The 12,030-nt window shown below is 44.8% G+C and overlaps 1 protein-coding gene across 1 annotated transcript; it reads left to right on the top strand.

The window, feature by feature from the left end:
- Positions 1–4,390: 4,390 nt before the first annotated feature.
- FAM151B (family with sequence similarity 151 member B) lies at positions 4,391–10,847 on the top strand. The gene is made up of 6 exons (XM_062613867.1): positions 4,391–4,480; positions 4,611–4,736; positions 6,504–6,669; positions 9,506–9,723; positions 10,112–10,247; positions 10,687–10,847. The coding sequence occupies exons 1-6, from the start codon at positions 4,462–4,464 to the stop codon at positions 10,835–10,837; spliced, it is 816 nt and encodes a 271-aa protein (XP_062469851.1). The 5' UTR covers positions 4,391–4,461; the 3' UTR covers positions 10,838–10,847.
- The last annotated feature ends 1,183 nt before the right edge of the window (positions 10,848–12,030 follow it).

Below are 12,030 nucleotides of genomic sequence, written 5' to 3'. Positions count from 1 at the left end.
AAAATGAACATAATCCACAAGTCAATTATAAGAAGTAAAATAAAAGTGATTTAACTGTAGATCTTTTACTCAGTACAGGGGCTGTGCTTTCATTTACAAATGTTTCAAACAAATCATGCAAGTACTCTTCTTCTTCAATAGTTATGGAAGAAACCTAAACTCCCTTTTTCTGTATCTCTTTTTATCCTTAATGGAAAATTCAAGAATGTGCTTTTGAAAGAATCTGTCCTCCTGCTGCCTGAGTGTCCTGTGCCACAATACAAGATGGGTTACTGACTGTGCTGAGTCAACCTGTGTTACTAACTCCCTCCCTCATGATGAGTAAGACTGGTAAACTGGTAACAAAGGACAAGAAGAAGGTTGAGGTATTCAACAACTTTTTGCCTCAATCTTCACTGGCAGGCTCTCTCCCCACACCTCTTGAGTATGTGAACTGCAAGGCAGAAACTATGGAAGCAAAGTTCCACCCACTGTAAGTGAAGATCAGGTTTGTGACTATTTGAGGAAGCTGAACGTACACAGATCTATGTGACCTGCTGAGATCTTGAGGGAATTGGCTGATGCAGCTGCCAAACAACTCTCCATGGTATTTGAGAAGTCACAGTGGTCAAGTGAGGTCCCTGGTGGCTGAAAAAAAAGGCCAATAGCACACCCATTTTTAAAACCTGTAGAAAGGAGGACTGGGAACTATCAACCTGTCAGCTCACCTCTGTAACTGGGAAAATCATGGAACAGATCCTTCTAGGAGCCATGCTGAGGCACATGGAGGGCAGGGAGGTGGCTCAAGACAGCCAGCACGGCTCCATTAAGGCAAGTCATGTCTGACTAACCTAGTGGCCTTCTATGATGGAGTTACTACACCAGTGGACGAAGGAAGGACTATGGATGTCATCTGTCCGGACTGGTGTAAAGCCTTGTCAGGATCCGACTGGAGAAAACCCCAGTGTTGGACCTGTTTTGTTCATGATCCCAAGAGTGAAATTCAGAATCAAGTGGAGGTCAAGTACCGTAATTGACCAGTTGGTTTATTACAAAAGACAATTATTATAAAAAAGGAAATTATTAAAAAAAACAGACAGCAATAGGACAGATTTAAAAAAAAAAAAGGAAGCAAGAACTCAAAATGCAGAGTGATAGTCACCACTGTGGATCCAGCAGTGTCCTGGAGGTCTGTAGTTATCGTCCTTGGTGGTGGGAGTCCTCCAGAGTCTGTAGTTGGTACCAGAGCAGAGTGTCCCCAAGATTCTGTAGTAGTCATCGAAAATAGGTGTCCTCATGGAGGGTGTCCTTGTGGAGGCATCCTCCCTGGCAATTAACTTTTCCTCCTTTTATTATGTGCCGGGGGGAGTACCTCTGTTCTTAATGTCACGTGAACATACAGGGCGTATGAAAGGCCATGTGGAAGCATCAGCTCCCTGGTGAGCAACACCAGCCAACACAGCACCAGGTGTCAGGAGCACATTCTGGACAGTGCCAGCCTGTTCAGTTCCTGTGCTTACTGCCTGTTACAAACAGCTCACAAAACTACAACTTTGCCAGTGCATGCATGTCCTAGCCTTCTCCATGTTCCGAATATCCTGTGTCAGGGACTTCAGAGAATGATCAGAAACAAAAACATGATGTCTAAAAGGTTCTACTTTTTCCTTCCTTATTGGACTGACTTTAGTAATTGCTTCCTGCTCCTCAACAAAAGGATCATCCCCAAAACAGACTGGATGTGTCTGAAAACACTTTCCAAAAGAACACCACATACCTGCTTTTTTCTGGAATTTGGGGGCAAGTGGTGTCTGAGTGGTTGCTTTTGATTTGGTTTGTTGTTTCTTCCTTCATTTTAAACGTCCCTGAAAGATCCACTATTAGTGTTCATACCATCAGTTCCACTGCTATTACCTCCTCTTCCTACCCCTGATATGCTGAACCTTTCCCTTTCCACCTGCCCCTCACAGGAACACTCAATTTTACATTAAAGCGTAGGTCTTTTTGTCCCCTGACCCTGATGAAACAAACTCTTAACTGATCTTCAGGCTGTTGTTTTTCTCTGATTCTACCCCAGCAGCAGCTGGAGACTCTAAGTGGAAGAGGCATTTGTTGATCTCCTTCACTCCAGAGTCGATGGAGCACTGCTGTTGCTGCTGGCGTGCAGCCTCTTGCAGGGCTGGGAGAGTCCTGGGGGCTGGGGCCTTCTCTCTGGGGTCAGCAGGACCCTGTAGAGGGCGGCTCTTTGGTGGATACTGGCATGTACGTCAGGGAGTGCCTTCTCCAGTCACAGAAAATGTGAATTTATCACTACAGCTCAGGGGTGTTGGTCATAGAATCATAGAACAGTTAGGGTTGGAAAGGACCCTAAGATCACCTAGTTCCAACCTCTCTGCCATGGGGAAGGACACCTCACACTAAACCATGTCACCCAAGGCTCTGTCCAGTCAGCAGGTCAAAGGAGGGGATCCTGCCCCTCCACTCTGCTCTTGTGAGACCTCACCTGGAGTATTGTGTACAGTTCTGATGTCCTTAACATAAAAAGGACATGGAACTGCTGGAACAAGTTCAGGGGAGGGCCACGAGGATGATCAGGGGACTGGAGCATCTCCTGTATGAAGATAGGCTGAAAATGTTGGGTCTGTTCAGCCTGGAGAAGAGAAGGCTGCATGGAGACCTCATAGCAGCCTTCCAGTATCTGAAGAGGGCCTATAAGGATGCTGGGGATGGACTCTTGATTAGGGACTCTGGGGATAGGAAAAGGGGTAATGGGTTAAAACTTAAACAGGGGACGTTTGGATATAAGGAGGAAGTTCTTTACTGTAAGGGTGGTGAGGATCTGGAATGGTTTGCCCAAGGAAGTTGTGAATGCTCCGTCCCTGGCGGTGTTCAAGGCCAGGCTGGACAGAGCCTTGGGTGACATGGTTTAGTGTGAGGTGTCCCTGCCCATGGCAGGGGGTTTGGAACTAAATGATCTTTCCAACCCTAACTATTCTATGTTTCTATGCCAGTATCTGCCAGAGAGCTGCCACATGCCAGCAGCCAGGAAAGAAGAGAACCTCGACACCAGGCCGAAGAAAGCCCCCATTCGCCTCTGGCATCTCTGCTGTTGTTTCTTCAAGGGACACTGTCCCCAGCTGAACAGGAGGCTGCAAGGCAGCAGGCTGTGGGTGGCCTCCTGCCTGCAGTGTGGGCAGAACTATTTCAAAGAGAGGAACACCTCCTCAATCCTGTGCTGCCCTGGCTGTGCCAGCAGCTCCAGGCAATACACGGGGCACAGTGGTGGATAGTAAAGACTGCTGAGAGCACCATCCTGCACGCCCTGTCTATGGTCCAGAGTGGGAGACTAGTGCAGATGCTGCAGCCTGTCCTTGGGGAACACACAGCAGTGCTGGTCAATGGTGTCCTCGGAATCATTGAATGCCAATGCAGTGAGGAGGCCCGGAGGCTACTGTGCTCTAGCACAGTAACACAGCTCCGGCTCCAGCAGCGACCCCGGCAACAGTTCGAGCTCCACCAGTTCCAGGCTGGTGACTCCTGACCCCAAACCAGCCTCCCCCAGCAGCCCTGCAGACTCTGACCAGGGGGAGGAACTCTGCACGTCAGAGGCTGCCCTGCGCAGGGGTCCTGGCCACCACTCCTTTACCCCTGTCCCTGAAAGGCAGGAGCAGACGCAGGAGGAACTGGCGCAGCTGGCGGCAGCAGGCCAGCACCCACTGCCTCTCAAATCCTGGTTGGTGACCCCCAAAAATGAAGGCCTCCAGCCCACCGGACTCTCCCCCACCCTGCAAGATGCCGTGCTGTCGACAGCAGTAGCAGGGCTCCAGCAATCCCCTGGCTGAAGTAAAAGCATTTTTTTACTTCAACACTTCATACCCTCTGGAAAAGGGCATTCCCCAGGCAGCAGGAGTAGGGCAGGTCTCCTGGCACAGGCACAGGCACGGCAGCAGTGCTGTGGCCGATCTAGTTAAGTTGTCCATGCCCATGGCACGGGGTGTGAAAAGTTTTAAAGTCCCTTCCAAGCATGGGGCAGCGACAGCTTCTCTGGGCAACCTGTGCCAGGGCCTCACCACACTCACAGGGAAGAACTTCTGCCTAAGAGCTCATCTCAATCTGTCAGGTTAAAGCCATTCCCCCTTGTCCTGTCCCTACAGGCCCTTGTCCAAAGCCCCTCTCCAGGTTTCTTGTAGCCCCCTCAGGCACTGGCAGCTGCTCTAAGGTCTCCCCTTAAGGAGCCTTCTGTTCTCCAGGCTGAACCAGCCCAGCTCTCTCAGCCTGCCTCCAGAGCAGAGCTGCTCCAGCCCTCGCTGCATCTCCGCGGCTTCCTCTGCACTCCCTCCAACAGCTCCACGTCCCTCCTTTCCCCTTTCTCCACCAGACGGCGCTGCCCCGCTCTGCTCCGCCGTTCCCGTGTTTCCTGAGGAAGCGGTCTCCCGATCCGGAGGCAGCCCCGCTCCCACGGCCCAGAGTGGGCCTTGCGGGGCCATGGCGGACGAGGGGCAGGGTAAGAGCTGCGTTGCTGGGGGTGCCGCGGCGGGTGCTGGGGCCGGGCTGCCCGATTTGCGGTGCTGAAGGGCACCGCTCGCTCCGCCGGCGGTGCTGAGGGAATTCTTCGGCCTTCGGCGGTGCCGCAGGTGCCTGGAGCGAGCAGGCGGTGGATCACTTTCTGAGGTCGCAGCGCATCGAAGCCAGAGATGCTGCCGCCGTCCGCTGGTTCCACGCCGCCAACAGCAAGGCCCAAGCCAGGGTGGCCGCGAGAAGTAAGTGCAACGGGCTTTCCTGCCCTGTCCCGCCCCGCCCTGCTGTGCCCTGCGAGGCCCATCACAGCGTGGCTGTCTGCCCCTTTGGGCTGCAGGACAGGGGTTGGAGGTGTTCCCTCCGTCAGACAGACTCCGTTAGTTGTGAAAAGGCTGGCGGTTTGCAGCCCCTCTCTCGGGTCAGACGTTCGGCTGAACGAAGCCGGCAGAGCAGAGCCGTGGCTGCAGAGACTTCCGGTGTCATTCACTTGTACTAAACTTACCCACGGTGTCCATAGAATCCCAGACTGGTTTGGGTTGGAAGGGACCTTAAAGCTCATCCAGTTCCAACCCCTTGCCACAGGCAGGGACACCTTCCACTAGACCAGGTTGCTCCAAGCCCCGTCCAACCTGGGCTTGAGCACTGCCAGCGATGGGGCAGCCACAGCTTCTCTGGGCAACCTGTGCCAGGGCCTCACCACCCTTGCAGGGAAGAACTTCTGCCTAAGAGCTCATTTCAATCTGTCAGGTGTTCAGAGTATATTTTTGCATAAAGGAATACAAAATCTGCTTCTGCAGATGGGGCTGTTTTTCCTAATACTGAGGTTAGATCACAGCACCTTAGCACTGCAGCCCTGGCAGCAGTGGTCATGGTGTCCCTGTTCTTTCCAGTTTGATCTCAAATGGTAGGTCACCCTCTCCATTACAGTGACACTCTGTGGATCTGCTCTGACAGACAGAAGATGGGGAGATTGCAAGTCCTCTTCTAGGTGCGGGCTAGTCCACCCAGTGTCCAACAAGCCAGTCTCATACAAGGAGCAGGATGCTGTTTAAGTCATCTGTGCAGAGCTGAGTGCTCCAAACCAGTCTGTGATTCCCAGGTAGTTTTGACTCTGTGGGATAGATCTTCTTCTGGGGCTTTTTAGGATGGTTTGAAACTGTGTAATGTTGTAATACAATGTTGTTCAAACAGGACACTTTTATTACTGCTCCCCCCCCCCCCTTTTGTTTGAGATTATTATAATGTATTCCAGGTTTCATGTAAGCAGTTTAATTGAGTGAATTTTAATTTACTCTCTCTGAATATTGGGGAAATATACAAGTTATTTATGTAATTTTATACATCATTTGCTTTCTGTTGACTGCTTAATTATCTTTTTTATTATTTCAGTCTAAGTAACTGCATATATTGAATTCTCTACAAAGCCAGTGGCACTTCCCAGACTCTCAGAAATTTACTATTATATAAAGCTGTTTTCCAGAACTTGCAGCATTCCTAAGATTTCCACTCAGTTGTGTTTCAGTTACATTTTCCTGGTAGGTGCTGTTTCCTGGCTGACCTTTTTTAAGACGTTTTGGCTGAGATGATCAATTTTGAGAATGAAGTGAGGAAAGTGTTAAAAACTTCTGGTCACCTTTTCTCTGAAGCCCTGTTTTAAGAGGAAAAGATTTGAAATTTAGCAAGAGTGGATTCACATCTTGGATACTCATTTTGGTGTTCCTCGGGGGGGGGTGGGGTGGAAGTGATTACTTGGCCAAATATATCCACAAAACTAATTTTTCATGTAATTCTAGACTTCTAAAGAGTTAAGTGACTAAAGCACCTAGAGAAGCCTAAAGTACCTAGCTTTTGTAGCTTCACAAACAGCAACTTATACTGGGTGACCTTTGTGGAGTTAGGTACACAGCCCAGTGCAGAAAGACTTGCCCTGTAATTAGTTGTTACTCTGAAGCAGAAGTTGGAATTACTGTTTCTGCTTCTGTTAGATCATTCATTTTTTATATCAACAGGTGATGTTCACATGATAGAAGCAGATGTTGTTCTTCGTGGTGGCCAGGGAGGAAATGGAGACCCTATCATGGCTCATCCACCTGAAACAGACAGTGACAACACGTTGAGGGAATGGCTGAAAGAGATTGTCAACACGGATAAAGGCATCAAGCTGGATTTTAAGAGGTATCTCAGGAGAAAAAGATTTTTTTATTGTTTGTGTTCTTGCTAATAAAAATTTTACAAGCAGAGCTGTCTTTTTGGTGGTGTTAGACCAAAGTTTTTCTTTGGTGCAATTTAGTGTAATGCATTTTTTTCCTGAACAGAAGATGATCAAACAGAGTTAGAATTACTAAATGCATCAGAAAAATAAAAGCTTTAGAAGTGTTTTGAACTATAAACAATGATTTCATATTCGGTGAATTAGTTACTTAGTTGCTAATGAGCAGAGTTTTACCATCATGGTACCTATCTGGGAAGCTTGTGGAAAGTTTTCTGCTTGTGGGAAGAAATTAGGAGAGACAGCCTTCTGACCGGGAAGTCCAGCAGTGTCTCCCAGGCTGCAGATGGGGCTGAGATGGCATATCTGCTTGGCAGCACACAAGTCTCTTCTGCTTTCTTGGTGTCATTCTCTGCCATGGAAGGGGAATGAAAGTGTCAAGGTTTTTCAAGGAGCTTCTGAGAAGCTTGCTGAAAAGCCGTATCTGTTCCAGGTGTGCTCAAGTTCATCATGATTTAGAAACATCATCCCGTACTAGTATGAATATCTGTATTTTCCCAGAGCTGTTTATTTTTCCCTCCCCAAAGGAGAGGAATTCTGTTTTCTGATTAACTCCAATACTAATAATTTCAATTCCAGAATTACGTATGCTCCTTTTAGTATCTGCTCTTGTAACACATAAAAATATGGTATTAGATTTCTTCGGCATGGTTTCTAATACAGAAAATTGTTCTTGCTTTTTGTGTAGTAGAGTGCATGTATATTGAAGTAAATTCAGTTTCTTTGGCCTAACTTATGACTTAAAATTTTCAGGGGTTCATTTAAAAAATTATAACCATTAGCTGTTTCATTGCATGTAATGGAAAATACACATGAAAACCCCATATACTTCCTTGAAGAGCCTGAAATGGGGTTCAGAGTGAGCTGAGATTTTCAGACACCTGAAAGCCCTGACTTTAGCTTTGTCTGAATTTGCATGTACAACATACATTTTTGCAGCAGATGGAGAACCCACCTCCACATTAAAAAGAGCTTCATCAGTCTAAGTATGCTATACAAATGCAAACCAAATGCTAGACAGTTGTAAAATGTGATTTTTACCCGTTGTTCTGTGAAATGTAGTCACAGTTTTCACGTAAAAGTTCATGAAAATCCAAAAGATGTGGGCAGATTAAATCCTTTTATTGTTACAGGATCTGTAGATACCTCCCAGGGCAGAGAAGGGAAAGGACAGGAGAAGTAGGCATTTGTTTGGGAGTATTTGCTGGGCTTGGTTGTTTTTTGTTGGGTTTTTGTTGTTTTGGTTTTTTTTTTCATTTTACTTATTGTTTAAATTGATTTTAAAATTATCTGCCTCTTTTCACAAGGATTTCCAGCCAAGTGCAGTGATTTTAAAAGAGCTTTTAAAATCCTGTTGCGTTATAGAAGTCTATTATATAAAAGCGTATAAAAAATGTAAGTACACACTGCTGTTGTAGCCAAATGAGTGATGTTCTTTTTGGATGGCATTTCTTTGAAACTGGGAATATAGGGAAGCAGTTAAACATCATCTGTGTTGTCCAAACAGGCATTCTTCACAGTGCCTTCTCATCCCCTTCCTTTTCCTGGTGCTCCTGTGACACCCAGGGGGACCAGTTTAGGATGTGGAACTAACTAACTCTGCAGAGCAACATGAAGAACTTTCTGTTGGCTCAGCTGTCTGTCAGGTCTGCAAGATTTTGGGAGATAATGCAGGTCCTTGCTGTTAGTAAGGAAATCACAACTCTGACCATAATGATTTTAAATTCCTGAATGTTACATAGAGCATTAATTAATTTGCTGTGAGAGAAAAATACGTATTTTATTTGCATTCATACCCTTTCCCCATTTTCCCACTTTTCCTTTCCTTCCCCTATACTGCTGGTTTTGAAAGTTTTAGTAAGACAGAGAAAGGTTATTGTTTGCCCTGTAGTTATGCTTTTTCTTTTGATTTGAGAGACAAGTGAGAATAGGTGACTTAAGTTACCTTATTAAATGCTTACAAGTGGCACTGCATTGGTTGCTCAAGTGATTACATCTCATACTTAGTAACTACCTGTAGGAAGAACAGCTAATGGGCAGACTTGTTCATGCTGCAACTATTATGCCAGGCTCTTGAGCTGTGGGAACAAGCCCCACCAGGGACAGAATGTTCAGATGGGTGCCCTTTCACTCTGCTAAAATTATCAGAAAATGTTGAGGTTTTGACCTTTTTTTCGCCTAGTATAGGTGCATTATCTTGTGCAGATGTGAAGGTAACTTTCAGTCTGTTGGCTGGATTTGAAATAGTGATAAAAGCTTTAACGCTTAAAGTGCTGTTAGGGTTGGGAGCAATTACGTTTACCCTTTGAACAGCATATAAGCATCATTGATACATATATAATAAATAGAATACATATATTTAAATTCATTCATTTCTAATTTTCCAGATTAGAAAGCTACCAAGTATTAGTTTTCATGTAATACTATGAATACTATCTTCAGTCCAGTGGTCTCATCTAAACAAATCCAGTGGCTCCGTGGATTAAATCCTTTGCAAGCATTCAATATCATCCAAGTCTTAACAAGTTAGAAGAGCCATGAGGTGGAAGTTCACACCTGGAGGCAGGGAAATGAGAAACTTCCAGTACTTTTTACCAGCAGTGGTAGTCACCTGATGGTAAAAAGGGTCCTCAGACTGACAGGTACAGCTTCACTGACATGTCCATCTGGTGTATACACTGTACATTTCCCATCCTCAGTCCAAGTGAAGTGTCTCACCTCACCCATATATTACTGGTACAGCCTAGATGCCCTACGGCCTTCCTTGGAACTTCTTGAACATGCGAAGCACCACTTGAGGCGACCCATTTGGATCAATGCAGACATCCTACCAGGACCTAATGGCAGTAGCTCTGTAGTGGATGCAACAGGATTCCTTGGCACTGTCACCTCATTTTTCCCAAATGTGACCTTATCACTAGGGTGGACAACTGGCTGGCACCCTGACAAGTGCAATAAAGGTAAAGACAGAAAATTTAATTCTGACACTGCGTATTCTGTTTTCTCCAAATTAATTTCATAATTGATTCAAAATAAGCTATATGCCATCTCATAAAAGATGATAAGATTGTATCTTATAAAAGATCCCACATTCTATACATTCTGTATTCTGGAAATGAAGATTTTCAAAATAAGTTTAGTTTTCTACTTCAGTACTGATGTTCTTCACTGAGACAATGACAGTTCTTACTCATAATCATTGAGCCATTTCATTTTAGAATTATGTGATTTTTCACAAAACCCTTATTTGCTTTTATTTTGTCTTCCAACCAAACCATTTTGTGTCCTTATTTTGATACAGACTGTATTTGTGAAGAATTCTTTTTAATGAGGGGGTGTTTACTGCAGGCTATGACTGGGTGATGGTGAAGGAAATGGCTCAGATATGCAACACGCTTCCCCAGCCTGTAACTTTCGCTGTAAGAGCAGCGCTGGTACGACAGTCAGTATCTGAGCTGCGCTGGTTAATCCAGCAGTCAGATAGGTAAGTTTGAGGGCCTTTGTTTTCAGTTGTCTTTATTATACAGGCATAGACTTGTTTATATAAATACAGCTCAGTTATGTGTACATACATTGCCGAGAGAAGCTGTGGCTGCCCAGTCCCTGGCAGTGTTCAGGGCCAGGCTGAATGGGGCTTAGAGCAACCTGGTCTGGTGGAAGGTATTCCTGCCCATGGAAGAGGGTTGGAACTGGATGAGCTTTAAGGTCCCTTCCAACCCAAAGCACTCTGTGATCCTGTGATACATACCCAATTACATTGAAAATACTTCTTTTCGTTTAGTTTATCTTTCAGTTCTTTAATTCTTTCAGTTCTTAAATTGTTTTGTGCACTGATTCTGACTTAACATGCTTTTATGTGAAGATAATATATTCTTTTTTCTCTTTCTGTTTTTTTCCCTTTGCTGTTTTCTTTTTTAATATAGGTACAGTCTCACCATTTGGACAGGAAAGGAAGATGTGTACTCTGTAGAAGATTTGCTTTACATCCGAGAAAACTTTGATAAAAGTAGGGTTTATTATGACATTTTAGAGCCACAAAATTCTGAATTCAGAAAAGCCATAGTAGCATACTAAATAGGGAAGCAGGCAACATTCTCTTTAAACATGAAGATTTCTTGGTCAAAGAAATGTATTTTCCTTACTAGAAGAACTGTATAGAACACAGTTGTGGACATTGGAGGAGTTTTTGCATAACATGCAACTGAAAGGCTTCTCAAATAGAAATTTAGTGCCTTCTTAATAGTTCCTTACTCATCGTCTTCATGCCCCTTCTTATTTATCCAGTGGCGTGTAGCAAAGGCTACTCATGTTACCTGAATATTCTAGCACTTCTTCCATAGAAGCATATAAAGGGGAGAATGGCCCCAGCTTGTACTTGTGGACCAAGGTGATTTGCTGCTAACTGCTTTCATGTAAGCCAAAATCTTTGTGACCCTCAGTCTTTACTAAAGCCTGTTTATGCTTTTTATGGGGGAGGGCAAGAAATAGGACTGTGTTAATTACAGAGCTATGCTGTTCCCAAAGGGGTTATTTTGTAGCTCATCATGATACACTCCATTTTTAATGCTGTTGCAATTTATTAATGTTCTCACTCCTGTGTTTGCAGTGAAGTAGCATGTACCTTTTTCTAGCTACAATTACTTCTGACATGTCTGCTGCAAATTACTGTAATTATTGTATGGTGACCCTCAGGAAATACTCCACACATCAGTTACTCCAGATGAGGTGTTGAGGTCTGTGTTCAGGAGCAGTAACCCTGGCAAATGGGTGCAATAAGCATCTGGGAGTAGTGTCTCAGACTGCCACAGCAGAGTGTACTCATTAAAACCCCAAATAAAGCAGCATTATTTTTTATTGTGCTTCCAGTGTAATTCAAAGTATCATACCCTATCATCTTCTGAATTTTGAACATCTGATTTTTTGGGGCAGTTTTATGTTTGTTTTTATATCCTTATGGCTTGGCTCCCTTGAAATTTTCAGTGATCCTTCTGTCATTATAGCTGCTGCTTTCATTAACCAGTTTTGAGTCCTCTTATTGCTGTAACAGGAAAAAAAGTACTGCATATGCAAAAAGTCTCAGTGAGGATATGTCTAAGCAGAATTAAAATGTGTTTTAAAAAGGTGTTCTCATTACTGTGTTTTTAAAATGTTTGTTGAGGTCAGGTTTGTATTTTATAATGGGCTGGCTTTTGGAGAGAAGACTGTAACTCACACCATCGGGGGCAGCTTATGGAAGTGTTCAAAATACTGATGCCTTCAGGGAAAAC

Source organism: Pezoporus occidentalis, unplaced genomic scaffold (assembly GCF_034315485.1).
Source record: "Pezoporus occidentalis ecotype Australia unplaced genomic scaffold, CSIRO_AGI_Poc_V1 ctg170, whole genome shotgun sequence".
NCBI classification, from domain to species: Eukaryota; Metazoa; Chordata; class Aves; order Psittaciformes; family Psittacidae; genus Pezoporus; species Pezoporus occidentalis.
Note: the sequence above shows the minus strand (reverse complement) of the source record. Positions and strands in the feature narration are given on the sequence as shown.